This window comes from Chrysochloris asiatica, unplaced genomic scaffold (assembly GCF_000296735.1).
Source record: "Chrysochloris asiatica unplaced genomic scaffold, ChrAsi1.0 scaffold00291, whole genome shotgun sequence".
NCBI lineage: Eukaryota > Metazoa > Chordata > Mammalia > Afrosoricida > Chrysochloridae > Chrysochloris > Chrysochloris asiatica.
The window spans coordinates 1,302,670-1,328,072 of record NW_006408809.1 but is presented as its reverse complement, the minus strand read 5'-3'; the positions used below and the strand labels follow the sequence as shown (position 1 = coordinate 1,328,072).

General features: G+C 38.5%; 1 protein-coding gene across 3 annotated transcripts in view; it reads right to left on the bottom strand.

Annotated features, from left to right (window-relative positions):
* Positions 1-11,394: 11,394 nt before the first annotated feature.
* The window catches only part of DDX4 (DEAD (Asp-Glu-Ala-Asp) box polypeptide 4), a 154,438-nt gene continuing 140,429 nt past the window's right edge, over positions 11,395-25,403 (bottom strand). For all 3 annotated transcript variants that reach the window (XM_006874647.1, XM_006874649.1, XM_006874648.1), the window contains 4 exons: positions 20,172-20,271; positions 19,160-19,430; positions 18,890-19,000; positions 11,395-11,698 (listed from right to left, as the gene is read on the bottom strand). In XM_006874647.1, coding sequence (XP_006874709.1) covers positions 11,621-11,698; positions 18,890-19,000; positions 19,160-19,430; positions 20,172-20,271 — 560 coding nt within the window. In that variant the 3' untranslated portion in view covers positions 11,395-11,620. The remainder of the gene's footprint in view (positions 11,699-18,889; positions 19,001-19,159; positions 19,431-20,171; positions 20,272-25,403) is intronic.

Sequence of the window (25,403 nt, the reverse complement as noted above, 5' to 3'; positions counted from 1 at the left end):
TTTTAAATGCCAGCAGGGTCACCCAGTGGTGGGCAGGTTTCAGCTGAGCTTCCAGTGAAGACAAACTAGGAAGGAGGAGAGGTGGGCTATTTCCGAATGTTTAGCCACTGAAAACCTTATAGCAGTAAAAAACAGATAACACTAGAATATTGAATATTAAAACATGATAAACAGCACTGGAATATTGTCAAATATAGTGCTGGACTCAGGTTGGAAGGCACTCAGAATATGACTGGGGAAGAGATGCCTCCTCAAGTAGAGTTGACCGTGATGACACAAATGGACTAAAACTTTCAGAACCTTCATTAGTCGATGTGGCACAACTCAAAATATGGAGAAACAGCTGCAAACATCCGCTGATAACTGGAATATGGAATGTTAAGAAACGTGAATCTAGGAAAATTAGAAGGTGTCAAAAATGAAATGGAAGATAACATTATCTGGAGTTCCATTTAATTTTTGTCTCTCATATTTCAGACATATTATCAGGAGGGACTAGTCCTTGGAGAAGGACATCATGCTTGGTAAAATGGAGGGTCACCTCAAAAGAGGGAGACCCCCTACAAGACTGACACAGTGATAGCAGCAATGAGCTCAAGTGTAGCAGCAATTGCAAGGATGGCGGAGGATTTAGTGTTTCGTTCTGCTGTGCATAGCGTCACTATGGGTCAGAACTGACTCAACAGCACCTAACAACAACATGGATAAGAAGATTTAATATTGTGAAACTGTTAGCACTACCCAGAGCAATCTATAGTTATAATGCAATTCCAATTCAGAATCTAACATTATTCTTTAAAGAGATAGGAAAGCTGATCACCAACTTTACATGGAAAAGAAACTGACACTGGATAAGCAAAGCATTTAAGAAGAAGAACAAAGTTGGCGATCTCTCACTTCCTGACCTCAATATCTACTATACAGTCTATCCACAGAACACTATGATCAAAACAACTTGGTTCTGGTACAAAGAAAGATACATAGATCAATGGAACAGAAGTGAGAACCTAAAAGTAAATCCATCCACATACAATCAATTGCTCTTTGACTAAGGGCCAAAACACATTAAATGGGGAAGAGACAGTCTCTTCAACAAATGGTGCTGGCAAAACTGGAAATCTATTTGCTGAAGAATAAAACGAGACCCATTATCTCACACATATACAAAACAAACTCAATGTAAATTAAACACCTAAACATAAAATCAAGAACTATTAAGATCATCAATGAAAAAATAGGGACAAACTAAGAAGGCTTTATATTTGGCATAAATACACTGTCAGAATGTAACTAGAAACACAAGCAGTAGAAGACAAAATAGATGACTGGGACCTCCTAAAAATTAGGCACTTATGTGCATCAAAACACTTCATCAAAAGAGTAAAAAGAAAACCTAGAGACTGTGCAAAACATTTTTTGCAAGATTACCAGGCCTTGTCTCCCACTGAGTGGCTGGTGGGTTTGAACCCTCATTCACCACCAGGGTTCCCTGATTACACTGGAGTATGATTCATTTTCCTGCATCACAGATGAGAAAACTGTTAATCATCTTAGTTACTACTTCGTTTAAATAATTAAGATCTGTGAATTTACATTAATGGAGGAGGTACAATTTAGAAAAGGTAGAATGGACTAGAAAAATTGAAGAATTTTAGAATTTGTTGAATGGTGTGTATTTTCACTAACAACAAATTTTTTAAAAAATTAACTTCAAGCAGAAAAAAAATAAAGTTAATCATTCTAGTTACGTATTTTGGAGTTCAAGTGTGGTGTTACAGGATAAGCACAGGACAGCGATTGCAAAATTGGTGGTTCAATCCACCAAGCAGCTCCTCGGAAACCCTATACAGGATCACCATGAGTTGACGTCGCCTTGACAGCACTTACCAACATCAACATCCATACTATGATAAACTGTACTTAATTTGGCAATGAAACATTTAAATTTTACTTCTAATTATGGTATTAACTTTATAGCACTATAGTAACAGCAAATCTGTTAACAGAATTGCAATTAAAATTTGGTTTCACCAAACTTCCCACCATCCCAGATGACTGCTAATCTATTATAATAATCTAACTAAAAAACAAACATATTAACATTAGATTGTTAGCACCTGCATTATAACAATTAACTGACACAAACACATGAGTAAATATTCTTAGCAGATAAGCATTCCTGGATTATCATGAATAATTTTCTAGCAATGTAACACCCTAAAATTGATGAAAGAATTGGTAAATGAGCTATACAATGAGGTGCTAAAATGCTTGATTAATAAGCATTTCATGCTGCGTGATATCCCAAGGGAAAACTCTTATTTATTGTAAATTACTATAATTGTAAATGTGGTCTTTGCTTTATCAAGAATCAATTGTCTAATAAGTCTATTTTTAACAAAGGGTGCTGGCAAAATTGGATACCCACTTGAAGAAAATGAAACAGGATCCATACTTTACAAAATAACTAAAATTAACTCAACATAGGTCAAAGGCTTAACTATTAAAGCTAAAACTATATAAAGTTCCTGGAAGGCAACATAGGGAGAAAGTTAGTTCTTATTTGTAACATAAATATAGTAATAAACATGCTAAAATACACAAACATAGATAAACTAGGTAACTTGGACCTCCTAAAAATTAAATATTTAATGCTTACCAAAAGGCTTTACCCAAAGAGTTGAAAGAGAACTTACAGACTGGGAAAAGTTTTTTGAAATGACAAGGTATAACTGTCCTTGTGCTTCTGGAATTTTTTTGTGGGTCTATGAATAATGGGCATTAGAGAGGTTGATAATTCCCTGGAAACACAATACAAAAGTTGGGTTTATAGCCAAAAGATTATTAAGTCCAATTCAATACACAGAAAAAGGTGCAGTACCAAGTACCAGTCCACCAGGTGCAATCCACTCCACAGTGTCACTAACCTGAGTGCAGCCAGCACTGGGTTCCACAGGACCAACCTCGGGGTCTGCCCACGGGAAATCTCACTTACAGTCTCTAGCCAAGTTCACTGTCATTCTCCTCTCTGATTAAGTGCTGCTGTATCCACTAGGAAAATGGAAAAATTCCCAAGATCCCGGCTGCCCTCTGGCAGTCGCCTCGAGCCCACGCATGCTTCCTAGTATGTGCACTTCACAGCCACCACAAGCACATGCAGCCACACGCTGCTGCCTGACTGCCAGCCAAAGTTCTGTTCTCTCCCAGTCAGAAAATGTGAGGGCCTTTGTTTCCTCTCACCCTGGATTGATATTTTACAAAGGAGGCAAAAGATGCATAGTCCCCCGCATTGTTAACCAAGCAGCATAGCAAGTCATTATAATTTTAGTAGATCCTTTGGAAGATAATTTCAAAGACTTAGTAGGTACACCATTTTCAACACATTTAAAAACATATACACCAAGCAAAATAAAGAACTGCCTTCACTCTAATTAAATACTTGCCCAATTGGCTAGGATATATAGCACCCAGTCTGTCAGAGTAAAAATAATACAAAAATAATCCAAAGGCAAAAAAGAGACAATCTTTCAACTAGTTGAAGTGCTACCTGGGATGATTATATATCAGGATCATTATAAAATTCAATAACATCAATTTATCTTTTGGGATTCCTTAAGATACCAAGTTCCTTGAGAACATTAACTTTGAACCTTGAAAAGTAATCTGGCAGTAAATGCATATATTCCTTCTCCCAGCAAGAAAAGGAGTTAAAAAAGTTTATGGTTCAAACATGAAGCAAATTGATTTGTGGAATAGTTTTGAGCTACTATCATCTGATCAACTATCAGCACTCACGGAAGCAACAGTCAAGAAATTAAACAAGGTATTGTATTAGGCAAGTCTGCTGCACAGGACCATCTTTGTTGTTGTTGTTGTTTAATGTTTTATTGTGAATTATGAAATAGTTTACATGGGAGAATATTAGTTTTACATTCATTCTATCATATATTGTTTCCTTGCCATGGTTACAATCTCCTCCATGCATCACCAACCAGCCAAAGGGTATATACCCTGCAAGCCTGCCCCACCCCACCACCCCCACCCCCCGGGTCTTCAGCACACAGCCCCTCTCACTCTCTGGATCTAAAGTCCCCAGCTGCTCCATCTCTCCATGTAGTCGCTGCCTCCATCTCAGGCATCACTGCTTCCCTGAGTAGGGTCCGACTCTCTGCTCTTTTCCATTGATGGTCCTAGGGACCTCCGCTCCTAGACTGGAAAGTTAATCACTCCTCTCCTTGCTACAAAACATCTACCATTACATTTCCAACCTTCACAATCAGTCCTGATAACAATTATTCACTATTATATCACAAGAGACCCCATCCGCATTTCATCAGCCCCACCTAGACAGATTGGATACTATGCACTGGAGAGTCTACCTTCCTCCAGGCCCTCTGGATCTAGATTCCCTCTTGAAAGCTTGTAAGCCAGTCACTTCTTGCCTTTGTAGCCTTCCCCCGCATTTTGGGTAGTCAATGTCCAAGTTGCCCATCCCTGTCTACTCTGTGTGTGGAGGGGGTGGGGATGATTCTTGCTCTTTTGAGATATTGCATCCATAGGTGTAGGTCAAGTTCATCAAATTGTATCAGATTATTGTTTTTTTCCTCTTCTTTCTTCTTCTGCTTGAGCTCTGATCATCCAGTCATTGAAGCCAGGTCAAGTGGGTATTATCTGCAAGTGTGGGTGTTCTTGTGCATATGCCCTCTCTTCTTATCAGTTGGACGCTTCACTCTCCACTCCAGTCCTCTGTGGCTATGTCACTGACTCTGGGCCCAAGAGTCCCCAGGTCTTGCCACACTGCTGGCCAACCAGGTCTTCACCTGGGTTCACGGAAGTCTGTTGAAAATTGTGGGGCTTACTTAACTTGCCACTTCATTGCTGTTTTTCCCTCACTTCCCCATATCAGTGATGAGCATGGTCACCAATCAGAGCGTGTATTCCATTGAGTCTTAGTCTCAGAAGGGGTTTGCACTGAGGGGACCCAACCACTTGCCTTGATGTTTCCTGGGCAAGCAACTTGTTTGTTCTTGTAGTAACAGTCAGTCTGCCTCTATTGTTTTGTATTTTTCCTGTAGGTCTTTCTTTCAAGAAGTGTCTTCTGTTCTTCTAGCTGCTCCAGGCTAGTCTGCTCATCCTTTCAAGTGGAAATTTCCCATCTCTGGAGATCCGGATGTGGTTCAGGCTTCCACCTATAGTCTTATGTATTGCAGAGGCTCCGCAGGAAGCCTCATTCACTGGGCACGTTGTAGTCCCATTTTAGGTATTCCAATCAGTTATAGGCAGAAGACGGGACTTACAAGCTTTCTATGATGATGTTTCTGGCGATTCCTTTCTCTCCCCCTTCAGTGTCTATTTTATAATATAATACAAGGAAAACCAAGATTCAAAAGACAGCCAAGCATCTTAACATTATTCACCCTTTCCTCCATTCCAACCATGTCTCACTCTCTGTATCCCAGAGCCCTGCACAAGACCTTTTTAAAGTCTTGAAGAGCAAAGATGTCAGCTTGAGGACTAAGGTGCGCCTGACCCAAGCCATGGTATTGTCAATAACTTTATATGCATGTGAAAACTGGACAGTGAATCAGGAAGACCATAGAAGAATTGATGCTTTTGAGTTACAGTGTTGGAGGAGAGTATTGAAGGTGCCATGGCTGCCGAAAGAACCAACATATCCATTTTGGAAGAAGTACAGCCAGAGTGTTCCTTGGAGGCCTAGATGGCCAAACTGCATCTCTCATACTTCAGATATATTGTCAGGAGGGACCAGTCCCTGGAGAAGGATATCATGTTTGGTAAGATGGAGGGCCAGAGAAAAAGAGGAAGACCTCAGTGACATGGATTGGCCAAGTGGCAGCATCGATGGACTCAAGCGTGACAACAGTAGTGAGGTTGGCCCAGGATCGGGCAGTGTTTCGTTCTGCTGTGCATAAGGTACGGGTTGGTACTGACTAGATGGCACCTAACAACAACAACAACATCATCTGATCATGACACTTGTAATTCTCCTAAAATTAGAAAAAATATTAAAGTAAACAGATCATGTAATTGGTCTCTATAGCAAACAGTTTTACAATCCACCTGCAGATACAACAAATAAGACTGCCTGGGTTACAGAAGAGAATGCAAATGTCAACAACTTTGGAAATGAAAATACAGTTTTTATAGGTGCTGAGATGCAGAAAAAGAAGCAAATGGGTATTTTTATCATCATTTCACAAAGTATACTTCTAACTATATGATTAAAATTTGCTAATCAAGTGACACGAAGTGTGTTGTGTGGCGCTGTGGGTTTAAAATGTAAGGCCAGTGGTTCAACCTCACCAGCTGCTCCTCAGAAACCCTGTACAGTATGGGTCAGAACTGACTTGAAGGCACTTAACATCTACAACAAACAACATAGCAGCTTAGATGTCTAAACCTGATCAGTCAAAATATATACACATGGTAGTAAACACCAGAAATAGTTACAGAAAGTTGATTCTTGGATGTGGGATGTCAAGTTGTAAAGCAAGGTGTGGGCCTCCTTCCTTCTATTATATACCCTCCTATATGGAGTCCTGGTAGTGTAGTGGTTACGAATTGGGCTGCAAACCGCAAGGTCAGCAGTTCGAAATTAACAGTTGTTCTGTGGAAGTAAGATGAGACTTTCTGCTCCCGTAAAGATTTATAGCCTCAGAAACCCTGTACAGGGTCACTACGATTCGGAACCAACTCCATGGCACATAACAGCAGCAGCATATGGAGTCTTGGTGTGGCACTGTGGGCTAATGCATCAGACTGCAAAGTCATTTGAACTATAAGGTTGGTGGTTCAAGCTCACCAGCTGCTCCTTGGAAACCCTATACAGTGTCACTATGGGTTGGAATAGACTCGACAGCACTTAACAACAATATGGAGTCCTGGAGTCCTGGGGTGACTCCAAAGCCGTTTGAACTACAAGGTCGGTGGTTCAAGCTCACCAGCTACTCCTTGGAAACCCTGTACAGGGTCACTATGGGTCAGAATTGACTCGACGGCACTTAATACCAAATATGGAGTCCTGGTGTGGTGATGTAAGCACTAGATCACAAGGTCGGTTTAAACCGCAAGGTTTAAGCTTCTCCTTGGAAATCCTATGCAGGGTCACTATGAGTCCGAACCAACATGAAAGTACTTAACAAAATAACCTAGGAGTCCTGGTGTGGCACTGTGAGATAAAGCACTAGATCACAAGTTCAGTTTGATTGGTAAGGTAGGCAGTTTAAACTTACCAGCTGCTCCTTGAATACTCTATACAGGGTCGTGAGGAATCAGAATCAACACAATGGCAGTGAACAACAACAGCACAGAACCTAACAGGACTCCTGGTATGGAGCTGTAACAGGCTCCTGGTATAGAATCAGTACTGGGACTGCAAACCACAAGGTCGGCAATTCAAACCCACTAGCTGCTCCTTGGAAGCCCTATACAAAGTTGCTGTTAATCAGAAACAACTCAACAGTACTTATTACCACCAGTAATCTAACTACAACAACATACAACTTTACTTCCTAATCATATGTATCCACCATTTGTGTGTCAGTGTGTCATACTGTAGTAACTTGTGTGTTGCTGTGATACTGAAAGCTATGCCACCAATATGATAAATACCAGACCAGCAAGATCACCTCCCAAAGTAGACAGGTTTCGCTGGAGCTTCCAGAATAAGAGACTAGTTAGGAGAGGCAAATAACTTCCGAATGGTTTGTTGTTGCTGCTGTTGTTAGGTGCCATCGAGTCAGTACCGACTAACAGCAAACCTGTGCACAACAGAATGAAACACTGCCAGGTCCAGGGCCAACTTCACAACTGTTGCCACACATGAGCCCATTGATGCTGCCATTTTGCCAATCCATCTCATTGGGGGTCTTCCTCTTTTTCTCTGACCCTCTACCTTACCAAACATGATATCCTTCTCCAGCAACTTGTCCCTCCTGACAATATGTCCGAAGTATGAGAGATGAAGTTTGGCCATCCTGGCCTCCAAGGAGTACTCTGGTTGCACTTCTTCTAACATGGATCTGTTGTTCTTTTGGCAGCCCATGGCCCTTTCAATATTCTCCTCTAACACCATAACTCAAAAGCATCAATTCTTCTACGTTCTTCCTTATTCACTGTCCAGCTTTCACATGCATATGAGGTGACTGAAAATACCATGGCTTGGGTCAGGCGTATCTTAGTCCTCAAGCTGACGTCTTTGCTTTTCAATACTTTAAAAAGGCCTTGTGCAACAGATTTGCCTAATGCAATTTTGATTTCTTGACTGCTGCTTCCATGAGTGCTGATAGTTGATCCAAGAAGAATGAAGTCCTTGACAACTTCAATCTTTTCTGTTGGTAACAATATTGTTTATTGGTACAGTAGTGAGGATTTTTGTTTTCTTTACATTGAGATGTAATCCATACTGAAGGTTATGCTCTTTGATCTTCATCAGTAAGTATATTAAGTCCTCTTTACTTTATGAATGGTTAGTCACTGAAAATCTTATGAATAGCAGAAAATTGTCAGGTAAGTGTGAGAAAATGAGAATATTATGAAGAGTAGCAGAATATTTCAGAAAAGATGAGCCCCTCAGGTTAGAAGCTATTCAAAATAAGACTGGGGAAGAGCTGTCTGCTCAATGAAGAGTTGACCATAATGATGTGAATGGAGCAAAGAGTTCAGGACTTTCATTTGCTGATAGGGAACAACTCAAAATGAGGAGAAACCGCTGTAAACATTCACTAATAATTAGAACATGGAATGTACGAAGTATGAATCTAGGTAAATTGAAAGTTGTCAAAAATGAAATGGAATTTGTAAGATCAATATCCAAGGCACTAGAGTGAGCTGAATATACTGGTATTGGCCATTCTGAACCTAACAATCATATGGTTTATTATTCTGGGAATGTCAAATTGAAGAGGAATGGTATCACAATTCACTGTCAAAAAGAACATTTCAAGATCTATCTTGAAGTACAATGTTGCCCTCGATAGGATAATATACCTATAAGGAAGACTAGTTAATACCACTTTTATTCAAATTTACTAAGTAACCACTAAAGTATTTTAATTGTCTCATATACATTTCAAATGTGTACTGGGCAATGAATACGGAAAACGAGAATAAGCAGTGCATTTGAATTATAGTGTTGGAGAACAATATTAGAAGTACCATGAACTACCAAAAAGAACAAACATTTTTTGGAAGAAATGCATTAAGAATGCCCCTTAGAAGCTAGTTTTGCAAGTCTCTAGTATTTTGGACATGTTATCAGGAGGGACCTGGTAGCGTAGTGGTTATGAATCAGGGTGTGAACCTCAGGGTCAGCAGTTTGAAACTACCAGCTGTTCTGTGGGAGAAAGATGAGGCTTTCTGCTCCCATAAAGATTTACAGCCTTGGAAACCCTGTACAGGGTCGCTATGAGTCGGAACTGACTCCACAGCACATAACAACAACATCATGAAGGACCAGTCTCTGGAGAAGGACATCATGGTTGTTAAAAGTAGTGGGTCAGCAAAATAGAGCAAGACCCCGCTCAACAAGATGGATTGACACAGAGACAGTAGTAATGGATTTAAGCGTAACAATTGTTGAGGGTAGCACGGGACCAGGCACTGCTTCCTTCTGTTGTGCATAGGTTCGCTATGAATCAGGGCCAACTTGATGGCATGTAACAATAACAATCATACGTATATTTGTTACTTTGATCATTTCTATATAAACCATTCAAATCTATATCTACATATAAGGAAAGTAATTCAACATAAAGACATTCTAATTGGGGTTCATAATGGAGACAGAATTATGCATGATCTTTGCTTTTTTTTAACATTTTATTCATTAATACTATCTGACCAATTTAAAAAGGCCAAAACATTTAGTACAGCAATCAGGACAACTGTGACCAAGTAGCTGTTTGAGGAAATGGAACAAACTGATACAGGAGTGGTCTACAAATGCTCTTTGCCAACAAAACTAACTACAAGAGAAAATTAAGATACACAAGTATCACAAATAAGAATGTAAGCACTTTCCCTCATTTATGCTTTCCCAGAAGTAAGATTTCAGAGTACAAGTTTAATATCTCCCATTTTTTTATTAGTGAAACTTTCCTTATGAACTGTTTATGTTATTTGACCATTGTCTATTAGTAGTCCTACACATATGCATATCAAGAACTACAAGTAGGTAGGTAATACACTGTGGTCATAGCAATATTTTATCATATGTGATATTCATTCTTTTTGTACAGACAACTAATCTTTTTGTGATAAAATTTGTTGACAGTCTTCACTGTAATTGTTCTTTCTGAGCTTAAAAACAACCGTCTTTCCCAATTCAAAGGCTGAATATTTAACTATATTTTTGGTATTTTTAATGTTTTATGACTCACAATACTGGGAAAGCTTCTAACCAATTATCCAAACATCTGCTGAATGCTCTTCTTTTGGTATGTTATACTTCATTTATCAATTAAATCCCTATAACAATATGTATTTTGTTATTTATATAACAATATATATTTGGACATACTGCTTCAGATAATTTAAGTGGGCAATAACATACACTCAAATATTTATCAATTTTGTCCCCCCAATATTTATATTTCACTTATTTTATATCTTAATGCTTTGGTTGATTTAATAATTTATCACCTCTTACATAGTAAGATCAAGATTTATAATGGCAAATAAACAGAAGTGTTCTTTTGTCAATAATTTTTTATGAATCAAAAAATAAATTATGGCAAGAGTGAAGAGCTTTGTTTGTTGAAAAATGAGTGAGTTCTAAGAATGATTTTCAATATTACATTTCAATTTAACAGAACTACAAGAACTGAAGTAATGAAAAGACTGACACATTGTGAAAACGTTAACCAATGTCACTTTCACCATTGTTGTAACTTTCAACATTTCACATATTATACATGAGAAAATTTTTGATCACTGTATTGGTGCCACAAGATACAATTATATATATATATATGTTGAGAACTATGATAAGCAACAAGGAAAATAAAAAGTGCTATTAGAAAAGTTAGGGGGAAATGTGCCTCAGTGTTTATTTTCAAAGTTTAAGTCTGTATATATTATAAAAACAAACATTTGTTTCTAAGTACAGAGCCCACATTGCAAACATGTAACTATTTTCATACATAGTTAATGATCTAAAATCAAGTCTCTCACTGTTTGCTTTATAGAAATCATGGTGTCACATTATGGTGACACAATGCTTTAAGGCTCCTATTAAGTAAAATGGGACCCAATAATTTGTAAGCAAGAGTATAATGCTTGTTTTATAGGATCAATACACACTGTATGAAGACTTAGTATTCAGATATGTAACAAGTCCAAAATCCCTGAAGAATAAACTAGAAATATGCAAGCCATGTAGAATGCTTTAATCTTTCCAGTCAACACCATAGATACGAGGTAACTTTCAGCATTTCACATTAACTAGTCAGAATAAAGATTTCTTTTTAAGGGAAAGAGTAGAACAGAAGGACAAGAAATATAAGAGTGTCAGGTTTCATATTTCTGTTAAAAACAAAAATCAAAACTATTTTCTTGTCTGCACCAAAACTGTACCACAAACTTGAATGCTGTTTTAGATTTAATCCCATGACTCATCATCTACTGGATTAGGAGTTTGTGAAGAAGAAAATCCTGTTGTGTTCAAAGTGCTCTTGCCCTGGAAATTCTTTAAAAACAAAAAGAAAGAAACATTTAAAAACAGCCTTAAACTATTGCCCTGAGATACCCTTTAAGTTTTATACTGAAACTACACTTAAAAAGTCACATTTCAGCTAAATAGCAGATACTCATAAAATAAACAATTATGAGTATTATGCTCCTTTCAAAAAATCGTTTTTGGTAGTATACTGGTTATCAGTTAGGCTGTTAATTTCAAGGTCAGCAGTTTGAAACTACCAGGAGTTCCAAGAGAGAAAGATGAGGCTTTCTGCTCCTGTCAAGATTTACAGCCTCAGAAACCCTATGCAGGGTCGCCATGCGTCAGAACCAACTCCATGGCACACCACCACCACCACCATCACCATATAAACCCTAAAGCAAAGATTAAAAGGTGGGGTAGTGAAGGTTTTAGGGAAGCTAGATGAGTTAAAACTATCAGAACTGAAATAATAAGAATGTTGACACATTGTGGAAAATGTAACAAATTTCATTAAACATTATTTATTGTTGCTGTTGTTGTTTAAGTGTCGAGTCGATTCTGACCCATAGCGACCCTGTATAGGGTTTCCAAGGAGCAGCTGGTGAGCTTGAAACAACCGACTGTGCATTTCAAACAATTTTGCAGTCTGATGCATTAGCCTGCAGTGCCACACCAGGACTCCACAAAAACTGTTAAATGGGAAACTAATTTGCTAAATTAACTTTCAGCACAAACACAATAAAGCATAGTAGTAATAATACATATTTTATAATAATGCTATACTATATTAAAAATGGAGTGCTGGTATGGTGCTGTGGGATAAGCACTGGACTGCAAGGTCGGATTGAACTGCAAAGTCAATGTTCAAATTCACCAGACACTCGGCTCCTCAGAAACCCTATTCAGGGTCCCTATGAGTCACAACCTACTTGAAGGCACTTAACAACAACAACATAATCATAATGGTATATTTATAATGTTAATTATTTAAAATTAAAACAAGCAAATAAATAAAATAGCCTTAAAGTTACAATGCCCAGATCTAGGCTTTAGACATATCTTTCTCAAAGAGAACTTCATTCTCACTAATTACATATCACACTAAAAAGCCAGCATGAACCTAGAAAGTCAAAACTGTACAAAATATTTCAAGGAAACATTTTTGAAGCCATCAGTTTTGGCATATGGAAAAATTTACAGCACTATACATCAACAAATAAGCATAATTTTTAAATGATAGTTATACTACTTGTTTCTATATTTAAAATGGTACTGTCTATAAAAATTGACAAATCAGAAAAGACTGATAGCTCACTGGCTCAGTACTTTAGTTAACAATGTAATAAAAACTCCAAAAAAATAAGGATTTCTACATAAAACTCTGAAGATCCCAAATTAGAATTTTAAGTGCCAACAAATTTGGGAAAGGAGGTTTATACATAAACATAACCCAATGTTAATTCCTCCACCTTTAAACCCAAAATATATATATATGCATATGTAACACTTAAAGATTAAAGAAATGGAGACAATAAACAAGATGGTGGCTCGGATAGAAGTGCAGTGAGGAGCTCCATCAGCAGCAATACAGAATACCGGACCAAGTAGGCTCAGGGATGATGCCAGAACTCTGAACCATATATAAAGGAACATTTAGAAGGTTGGAAAGCTTACAGCTACAGCAATTTGTAGCAGAAACAAGAAATCCAGTACTTTCTAATTCAAGATGCTCAGCTACTCCTGGAGCCACCATCTTGAGTGAGCCAAGCAGGGGAAGGGTCAGAGTAGCCACGGACGCCTGACAGAACCACGGAGATAAAGGTGTGGACATTCTTTATTTTTGTATTTGTTCATTGGTCTCTCGTTGTCTGAGCACCTCCATTCTGGTGACTAGAGGGGTTAACTGAGTGGACACCCCACCCCTACCCCGGAGTGTTCTACTATGAATTCACACATATCTCCTCGAAATTTAAAGTGACAGTTTACACTTAAAACCAAATAGCAGTGCAAAATGGCTACAGCCAGCCACATTACGAGGAAAAAACTTGAACAGGGACTGTAGAATGGGACAGGCAGACTAAAAAGGAAATAGGCTGAAAATTAAATCCTGAGTTATGTCACAACGACCAACAGTGGCATCTTAAAATTTCTAAGAAAGAAGAGTGAAAAGAGAAACCCATCTCTCCTGATCACATCTACCTAGAGGCAATGAGAAAGCATAAAAAAAATACCAAAATACACATCTAAGTATTAAAGCCACAGAAAACTCCTGAATATGCCCCAAAAAAACAGAAATAGAAGACCATTTTAGCACATGTCCAAAACGAGATAAAGTGACTAAGGCAAATGAGCTGGAAGTAGACCTATACTCCACACTAGAAGATGGGCAGGCCTTGGAAATATCTATGAGAAGGAATTCAGAAAAATGATTATAAAATGTATCAAAACACTTTACAATGGAGTTGAGAAAAATAAGGAAGAAGTCAGGAAAGTGTTATAGGAACAATTAAATAAGATAGATGCAACATTGGAAAAAATTCAAAACCTACAGAAAGAGGTCAAAACAATAATATCAGAAATGGACAATACACTAAAAGGGCAAAGGAGCAGAACTGAAGAGACAGAAGCCAGAACTAGTGAGCTAGAATATAAATCTCTTAACACTACTAAGATAGGAGGGCAAGCACAACAAAGGATAAAAAAAATCTGAAGAAGGCCTAAGATTCATGTTGGACAACCTGAGGAAGAATAATATAAATTATCAGCATTCCGGAATAGGAAAAATCACAGAAGTCCACAGAGGAGATAGTTGAAGAGCTTCTGGAAAAAAATTTCCCTAACATCCTGAAAAGCAAAAAATATAAGCATTCAAGAAGCTCTATGAACCCCAGGAAGGACAGACTCTAAAAGACAATCACCAAGACATAATAATCAAGCTCTCCAAAATCAAAGATAAGGACAGAATCCTGAAAGCAGCTAGGGAAAAGAGAAGTGTAACATACAAAGGCAAGCAAATCAGATTAAGCTCGGATCTCTCAACAGAAACCATACAGGCAAGAAGGCAATGGGGAGACATATATAAACCCTGAAAGAAAAAAACAGCCAACCAAGAATACTCTACCCAGCAAAGCTGTCAATCAAATACGATGGTATAATCAACATATTCCAGGATAAACAGAAGCTAAGGGATTTTGCCAAAGCCAACCCTGCTATGAAAAACATCCTAAAGGAAGTTCTGTGGACTGAGAACCAACAAGGGCAACAACCAGAGAATGATGTACACGGCAGCATCACTAGTTGACAAATGGAATAGTCAAGAACAGACTAAATTATAAGAAGAGAGGATCTAGGAGGTTATGATTAAAACAATTACAATGTGAAAGAAGGTAAACACAGAAGAACAGAGATCCAGATGGTGGGAGGGTCAGGTAGATTACAGGATAAAATAGACTGTCTTAAATTGAGGGAAGAGTTAAAGGAATATAAGGTAACCATACAATGGGTTTGGGTGGAGGATTTAGTTACGGTGTTGGAGAGGGCAATATAAGTAGGGGGAGGAGGCGGAAGAACAAGATAGCTAGGGGAACACTGAGATAGGTTTGTATGTCCTAAGTAGGACAGAGGTAAATAGTGATTCATGATCAACCTTGGAACAACAGGACTCTGTGATAGACAGGGATCTAGGCATAGTTTGAAGAGGGGACATCATACTAAAATGCTTGACTGTCTTATGAATATTGGATTCCCCTGCCTACTAATGTAAAATAGACACTTGAGTGAGATAGAAAGGAATGTTGGGAAACATGATTAAAGGAAACTTATAAGCCCATCTTCAGCCTATAACTGAGTGGAATACCTAAAAATGGTTCTAGAACTTGCCCAGTGAAACAGGCCTCTTGCAAAGCCTTTAGAGAGTGGCAGGTCTGAATGGGCTAAGTGAGACAGAGTAAATAATAATGTATGCACAACCTTGGAACAACAGGGCTCTGGGATACAGAGATTGAGACATGGTTGGAATGGGGAAAAGGAAATAATATTAAGATGCTTGGCTGTCTTTTGAATCTTGGTTTTCCTTGCATTATATTATAAAATAGACACTGGAGGGGGCGAGAAAGGAATAGCCAGAAACATCATGATAGAAAGCTTTTAAGTCTGTCTTCTGACTATAACTGATTGGAATACCTAAAATGGGGCAACAACGTGCCCAGTGAAGGAGGCTTCCTGCGGAGCCTCTGCAATACATAAGACTATAGGTAGAAGCCTGAACTACATCCAGATCTCCAGAGATGGGAAATTTCAACTTGAAAGGATGAGCAGACTAGCCTGGAGTAGCTAGAAGAACAGAAGATACTTTTTGAAAGAAAGACCTACAGGAAAAATACAAAACAACAGAGGCAGACCAACTGTTACTACAAGAACAAACAAGATGCTTGCTCAGGAAACATCAAGGCAAGTGGCTGGGTCCCCTCAGTACAAACCCCCTTCCAAGACTAAGACTCAATGGGAACACACGCTCTGATTGGTGACCACACTCATCACCGATAAGGGGAAGAGAGGGAAAAACAGCAATGAAGCGGTGAGCTAAGCCTTACAATGTTCATTAGACTTCTGTGAACCCAGGTCAAGACCTGGTTGGCCAGCAGTGTGGCAAGACCTGGGGATTCTTGGGCCCAGAGTCAGTGACATAGCCACAGAGGACTAGAGAGGAGAGTGAAGCGTCCAGCTGATAAGAAGAGAGGGCATATGCACAAGAACACCCACACTTGCCGATAATACCCACTTTACCTGGCTTCAGTGACTGGATGATCAGAGCTCAACCAGAAGAAGAAAGAAGAGGAAAAAAACAGTAATCTGATACAATTTGATGAACATGACCTACACCTATGGATGCAATATCTCAAAAGAGGGAACAAATCCTTACAGCAAGAATCATCCCCACCCCCTCCATACACAGAGTAGACAGGGATGGGCAACTTGGACATTGACTACCCAAAATGGGGGGAAGGCTACAAAAGCAAGAAGTGACTGGCTTACAAGCTTTCAAGAGGGAACCTAAAGACAGGGGGCCTGGAGGAAGGCAGAATCTCCAGTGAGTAGTATCTAATCTGTCTAGGCGGAGCTGATGAAATGAAATGTAGATGGGTCTCTTGTGATACAATAGTGAATAATTGTTATCAGGACTGATTGTGAGGGTCGGAAATGTAAAGGTAGATGTTTTATAGCAAGGAGAGGAGTGATTAACTTTCCAGTCTAGGAGCAGAAGTCCCTAGGACCATCAACAGAGAAGAGTGGAGAGTGGGACCCTACCCAGAGAAGCAGTGATGCCTAAGATGGAGGCAGAGATGATGACGTGGAGCGATGGAGCAGCTGGGGACTTTAGATCCAGAAAGGGATAGCCACTGTGTGCTGAAGACTGGGGGGGAGGGGAAATGGGGGGGGCAGGCTTGCAGGGTATGTATATCCTTTAGTTGGCTGATGATGCATGGAGGGGATTGTAATCATGGCAATGAAACGATATACGACAGAATGAATGTAAACTAATGTTCTCCCATGTAAACTATCAAATAATTCACAATAAAACATTGGGGGGGGGGAAGGCTTTACAGAGTATAGGACCTTAGGTGGAATCCTGAAACTTATGACGTAGGACATTCCGACTAGCAAGGACAAGCAGACCAGACTGGAACACTTAGAGCAACAGAAGATACAATTTCAAAGAAAGATTATCAGGAAAAACCCAAAACAAAAATGTCAGCATGACTGGCTACTACAAAAATAAGCAAGCTGTTCGCCAAGAAGCCATCAAGGCAAGCAATCAAATTCCTTAAGAACAAACTCCCTCTAAGACTGAAACTCAAAGGGAACACATGAACAAGCATGTAAGCTTGCTGGTGAACACATTTGGTCTACTGGCGAGTGGAAGAGGGGGAAATGCAACAATGAAGAAATGGGCTGAGTTCAACCACAGTCCATTGACTCCTGTTGACCTGGAGATATAAGAGAGAAGAGGAAGGGCTGGTTGGTCCAAAGTGTGGTGAGACCTGGGGACACTTGAGCCCATGGACAAGGACATAGCCACAGAGGGCTAGATCTGAAGTGAGGGGAGATGCACAAGACCACTCAAAGTTGCAGACAGTATCCATTTGACCTAGCCTCAATGGCTTGATAATCAGAACACCACTAGATGAACATTACAAAAAAAAGAAAAATTATTTTTTGATATAGGAAACAAGGCTAAATTGCTACAATTTGATCAACCTGACCTATACTCATGGAGCCACTAACTCTAAATACCAACAGAGAAGGAAGGAGTCTTCATATCAAATATCAAAGCCATCCCCTCTGTACACAGGGTAAATAGGGATGGGCAACTTAGACATTGGCTACCTGAAATGAGGGGGAGATAAAGGATGAAGTGACTGGCTTACAAGGTTTCAAGAGGGAGTTTAGTTTAAGAGTATGGGGAGGATGGCAGGGAGAAAGAGTCCCCACTGAATAAGTTTCTTCTTGTCTAGATGGGTCTGGTGAAAGAGGTGGGGATAAGATTCATATGATTCGATAATGATTAATTGTTATCATGTCTAATTACCACTGTCATAATTGTACAGGTAGAAGTACTGTAACAAAAACAGGGGAGTAGTTCGTCTTACAGTGCAGAAACAGAGGACTCTATGATCATCAAGGGAAAAGACCACAAGCAGAATGCAGAACCTTATCCAGAGAAGCAGTGACACCAAAGACAGAAGCACAGATGGGGTCATGGAGAGGGGGAACAGCTGAGGACTCTAGATTCATGGGAAGAGAGGGACTAAGAGTAGGTGGCCAGGAGGCAGACTTGCATAATTTGCCTTTTGGTGGTGTATATTATGATATATGCCTGAGTGGTTTTTTTTTGGTTTTTTTTTGTTTTTGTTTTAAAAAAAGCTAAAGTGAATAGCGAGAAATACTGTTAACTGATGGTGCATAGAGGGGATTATAATCATTGTAATGAAACAAGGTGTATGATTTGTTGAATGTAAAACTGATGATCTGCCCTGTAAATTTTCACTCAATCTACAATAAAAACCTTTAAATAAAAAAAATTAAAGAAGCTAATTTCCAGTCATGAAAATATTACTTTAGATAAATTATTGAATATTGCATTTACTTCACAACATTTATTAAAACTCATTGGAAGTCAAGATTTGAATTGTTTCTCCATAAACTAACCTTGCGAGTATCAACTGATGCAAAGACATTTCCTCTTGTACTACCACTGAAGCCAGGAACAAATGTACTAAAGGCAATTTCTTCCAACCAAGCAGGAACATCCTGTTGTGCCTTAAAATAACAGTAATAATAATTTCATATACAGCATGTATATAAATAGTTTCAAAGATTGAATACTTTACTTTTCCTGAATATATAAATGCATAAATATCTACTGTCAATGATAAGGTAAGAATGCTACCCATTCAATTTAAAACATTTAAAACTTACATCTGACAGTATTTTCACTAAAGGTTGTGCTATATGGCTATCTGATTCAGGATCAAAAAAGGAAACAGCTCTGCCAGTATTCCCACAACGACCAGTGCGCCCAATTCGATGAACATATTCATCAATGGCAGAAGGAAGGTCAAAATTGATAACATGTTGAACATTTTCAATATCCAGCCCTCTGGCAGCTACTGATGTAGCAACAAGCACTGGACACTTTCCACTGCGAAAATCTCCAAGAGCTTGCTCTCTCTCTCTCTGTTCCCGATCCCTGGAAGGAAAGTAATGAATATAAAGAGAATTATTAGACTGTACCATACAATTTATTTTTAATAGTAAAAACAGTGGCACTTAACATTAATGTCTATTTCTTACATACCAAGCATTATACTAATTCCTTTCAAGTCATAAATTTAGTTAATCCTAGTAATACTTTGAACAATTATTGCCATTTGTAGAAGAGGTGAGGTAATACCAAACAGGTAGAACACAAACACAGAATACAAATTCAAGTATGAGAGGCTTGATCAACTCTCACCTATTAATACGCTCAATGTCTTCTATTCTTGAGAAAAGTATACAAAAACGTATTAGAATGTTTTCTAAAAAAAAATCAACACTTTTTGAAAGTTCAATATATATTACATGCACTAGTAAAGTGTCAATAAAGTTGTTTTAGTAAGACATTTTTAAGCACACCAATTAAAAAACATCAGGCATCAGAAATACTAGATTCAGCAAGGAATAAACTTAAATCTAAGGACCAGAGATTTTAAAGTGAGATCTTTTTAAGACATTACCTTTCTAATGACAAAGACTCTAGAGCAAACTAACCCCCAGCCCTGTCAGTGCTTTTAAAGTAAAAATAAGAATGCAAAATAACTTCCAGTTAGATCTTGAAAGAATCTGAATCCTAATTCTAGGATTATACCACATTATTCACATATACTGATATGTAATAAATGCCAAGTACAGTCCTTTCCCAACTAGGAAATCACATTGATCTACATACCCATGAATGCTGGTAGTTGATATTTTTTCTTGACAAAGAAAGGTTGCAATAAAATCTGCTTTTTTCTTAGTTTCAACAAAAACCATAGTTCTTTCATCACCTATAAATAATAAAACACGATTGAAATTCAAACTACATAATTCTGAAGTTGTTGTTATGTTGTTGTTAAGTGCCATCTAGTCAGTTCCAATTCATAGTGATCTATATAGGCTTTCCAAGGAGTGGCTGGTGGGTTAGAACTAACAGCAGTTCAGTTAAACAGTGCAACACCAAAGAGGAGCGGTGGGGGCAGAAAACCTTGCGTACTATCCCATGCGTACTATCCCAGAACAAAGTCTGTTTTGTAATAAGGACTCAAATATTTCCTGATTGGTGGAATGTTAAAGACATAAGACTAAGGACTAAAAAATTTGCTTGTTCTTCCTTTCCCAGGCCAATACCAAGAAGAAACTTTAACTGTGAAGTGAAATCAACCTACCAACTGATAACGGTTACAAAGTTGTCTTAGGGTTTCTCCTCCCCTTTTTAAATGACTTTGCTCTCCATTGCCAGGATAACCCAATTCATCACTCTGTCTAACTGTTCAAGGTTTTTTTGAAAGCTGCATTCAAGCCAAGACTGGAAAACTCTACAGTATTTCATGTTCCAATATTACTGCAATTCAAACCTCTTCATCTCTAAAGTATCTCACATATAAAGAAAACTAAATTATAGTCTTATTCCCAGGATTATAACTCCTTAAGGAAGATTTTAGTGCCTAAGTAGTTAAAGGGTAGAAATCAAGGAAGAACGAGTGAATTTTCTATAATGCAAATGTTCTTATAAAATGTTAGGAAAAGATACAATTTCAGAGCCTTAATGAAAGGAAGAGTGTGCTACTTTTCTTAGCACTATCCCACCCATAAGCTAAATTAACTCATTTATTCAACAAATATTTAGTGCTTATTAGATGTTAGTCAATCTTTCTGTTGCTGGTTGTAAGTATTGTCACGCTGGTTTCAACTCATAGAGACCCTGTATAGGGTTTCCGAGGAGTAGCTGGTGAGTTTGAACTGCTAGCCTTATAGTTTAAACCAACCATACATGCCAGTGCATATTGCTTGTTAGGTGCCATCAAGTGGGTTGCAACTCACAGCAACCCTATGCAAAACAGAATGAAACATCTTCCTGTCCTTTGTCATCCCCACAATTCTCATTACATTTTGGGCCACTGTTGTTGCAACCATGTCTATCACATTGAAGATCTACCTCTTTTTCACGGAATGTTCATTCTTCCAAGGATGATATTTAAAAACATGCCTAAAGTAGGAGGTAAAGTCTTGCAATCCTAATTACTAAAGGGCATTTTGACTGTACTTCTTCCAAATCAGATTTTTTTTGCTCTTCTGGTACTCCATGGTACTTTTATTCTTCTCCATTACCATTAATTCAAATGCAATGATTCTTTCTAAAGTCTTCTTTATAAACTGTCCACCTTCTATATGGATATTTGTTGTTGTTGTTGTTCAGTGCCATCAAGTCGGTTCCTACCCATAGTGACCTTGTATAGGGTTCCGAGGAGCAGCTGGTGAGACTGAACCACCTACCTTGCAGTTCAAACGGCTTTGCAGTTTGGCGCATTAGGTGACTGAAAATATCATGGTTTGGGTAAGGCTCACATTAGTCCTCAAAAGTGACATCTTTGCTCTTTTAACAATTTTAAAGAGGTATTTGGAGTGGATTTCTTGACTGCTGCCATGAGTGTTGATTGTGGATCCAAGCAAAACGAAGCCTTTGACAAATTCAATCTTTTCTCCATGTTGCATGATGTTATTTACTGGTCCAGTTGTAAAGATCTTAATTTTCTTCACATTGAGGCGAAATCCATACTGAAGGCTGTAGGCCTCGATCTTCATCAGCATTTTAAGTCCTCTTTACTTCCAGCAAGCAAGGTCACATCACCTGTGACCATGAGTCTTCCGCCAATCCTGATTCCAAGCTCTTCTTCATATAATTCAGCTTTTTGGTTTACTTGCTCAGCACACAGATTGAATAAATATGGTGAAAGAATACAATCCTGGAGCACACCTTTAATGTTCTGTTCTAATGACTGCCTGATGGTCTATGTAAAGGTTCCTCACAAGCACAATTAAGTATTCTGAAAGACTCTTTCTTCACAATGTTATCCATAGTTTGTTACAATCCGCAAAGTCTTTTGCAGTCAATAAAGCACAAATAAACATCTATCTGGTATTCTCTGTTTTCTGTCAAGATCCATCTTTATTTCAGCAATATACCTTGTTTCACTTGCTCTCATGAATCCGGCAGCTCCCTGTTGGTATACTGTAGCAACCACTTAGGAATTATCTTCAGTAAAATTTTACTTGCATGTAAAAGTAATGGTGATATTCAATGATTTCTGCAATCCACTGCATCACCTCTCTTTGGAATGGGCACAAATATGGATCTCTTCCAATCAATTGGTCAGGCAGATGTCTTTCAAATTTCTTGGCACAGACAAGTGATGGCCTCTAGTGTGCATCAGTTTGTTGTATTCTGTCAATTCCTGGAGCCTTTATTTTTGCTAATAGCTTGGAGTTATTCAATATTATGCCCAAAGAATCCTTTAATATTGCAACCTATGCCTTTAATTTTTCTTCAGTTCTATCAGCTTGAGAAAAGCTGAACATGTTATTCCCTTTTGGTTTTCTAACTTCAGGTCTTTGTATATTTTATTATAATACTCGACTTTGTCTTGTTCAGCAGCCCTTTACAATCTGCTATTCTGCTCTTTATTTTTTCATTTATTACATTTGCTTTAGCTTCTCTAACACTTAAGAGCAAGTTTAATAAGAGTCTCTTCCGACATCCATTTTTGTGTTTTCTTTCTTTCCTGACTTCTTAATGGCTTTTTGCATTCTTTGTGTATAATGTTCTAGATGTCATCCCATAAATCCTCTGTTCTTCAGTCATTAGTGATTAATGCATCGATTATGTTTTTGAGATGGTCCCTAAATTAAAGTGGTATATACTCAAGATGGCACTGTAGGTTAATGTGTTAGACTGTAAAGTCAGTTTGAACTGCAAGGTTGGCAGTTCAAGCTCACCAGTCACGCCTCAGAAACCCTATGCAGGGCCGCTATGGGTCGGAACTGACTTGACAGCACTTCACAACAACAACAACAAACACTCAAGGTCATATTTGCACCCTGGTAGAGTTGTTTTAATACTCTTCAGCTTGAATGTGCATGTGAGCAATTGATGGTTTGTTCCACATTCTGCCCCTGGACTTGTTTTGGCTGATGATATTAAGCATCTGTGTTGTTTTTTTCCCCACAGATATACTCAATTTCCTTCCTATGTATTCCATCTGGAGAGGTCACATGTATAGTCACTATTTATGTTGCTGAAAAACAAATAGGTATTTTCAATGAATAAGTCCTTGGTCTTCCAATATCCTATGAGATTTCCAACATCATTTTTATCACCAAAATCATAGTTACCAACTACTGACCCTTCCTCTTTATTTCAAACGTTTGCATTTCAATCACAAGTAATTAACAATATATATTGATTACATGTTTGATCAACTGACTGAAGAAGCTGGCAGAATTCAGTTTCATCAACACTGGCTTTGGTGGTTGGTGTGTAAATTTGAATATTGTAGTATTTACTTGGTCTTCCTTGCATATATATTGTCCTATAACAGACAGTATTGTACTTCAAGATAAAACATGAATTGCTCTTTTCAATGGTGAATGTGATACTCTTCATCATTCCTGGCATAGTAAACCATGTGACTGTCCAATTCAAAATGGCCAATACCAGTACATTTCAGTCATTAAAGCCTTGGATATCAATCTTTATGCATTCTACTTCATTTGTAATGACTTCCAATTTTCCCAGATTCATATTTCATACATCTCACGTTGATGTTTGCAGCTGATTCTTCTCATTTTGAATTTTACATATCAACACATGAAGATCATGAAAGCTTTACTCTATGAACATTATTATGGTCAAGTCTACTTTCAGGAAGCAGTTCTTCCCCAGTTGTCTTCTGAGTGCCTTCCAACCTGAAGTGCTCATCTTTTGGCACTATGTCAGACAATGTTCCACTGCTATTCATAATATTTTCAACGGCTAGCCATTCAGAAGTTGTCTGCCTGCCTCTCTTTCCTAGTCTGTCTTGGTCTGGAAGCTCCAATGGAGCCTATTTACATTGTGACCCTCCTACTGTACTTCTAAAATACCAGTGGCAAGCTTCCAGCATCACAGAAAAGCATAAGGCACCACAGTATGGCAAACTGATAAATGAGTGGTAAAGTAACTCTTCTAGATGTCAGAATTATAGCAATAAAAGAAAGCCTCTCATTGTGGGAGGCAAATATTATGTGCCAAGTCCTAAAGAGGTAAATTTCAACATTAAAGGTTTAGAAAAGGTTACTTTGGATAGAGTAATTTCTCTAACAGATGACATCTGCACAAAAACATGAATATAGTAAAATGCAAACATGTGGGAAATGTGCATGAGTGCACAGGCTTTCAGTCATAAATGTTCTTGGTAAGCTCAAAAAAAAAAAAGTAAAGTGGCAAGATGGCAAACCAGGCAGAAAGGCTACATAGACCCTCTGCATCTAGGATACAGAAAACAGGATGAGACAAATGCTGAGGATAGTCCAGAACTCTGAGCTTCAGATGAAGGAATAGAGCAATGCACTGAGTGGCTTACTGGGAGAGAGGGCTGAAAAGACATGACAACAGAGGAGGTAACTACTGAGCTATGGCAGCTGACAGGACCTGCCATAGTAATCTTAAGTGGTTGTGAGCATCTTCAAAGTCAAGAAAATATATTTGAGATGCAGAAATCGACCTATGGCTTGTAGAGGCAAAGATGCAGTGTTTTTTCTTGTTCCCCATACTTCCCTGGTGACCAGAGGCAAGGCTGGCTTCCACCAAGCATGTATGCCCAGGGAAGCTCCCATTTTCCAAGTAGTCAAAGACAAACATAGGTGGATGCCAAGGCTATTGAGTCCCACTGAAGGGGACCCTGCTCCAAATATGCAAAGTCAGTACTGGCCAGACCTACATTAGTTCTCACTAGGATAAGCAGTTGACTGGATACATGGGGTAGAGAAAAAAAAGGAAGACGACGACTGGTTATCTGTGTAGGTCAGACAGGTGTAGCATACTGAATTTTCTCAGGTAGCTGTGATGGTAAAAGTTCAGTAAGTGGCTCAGAGGCATAATGCA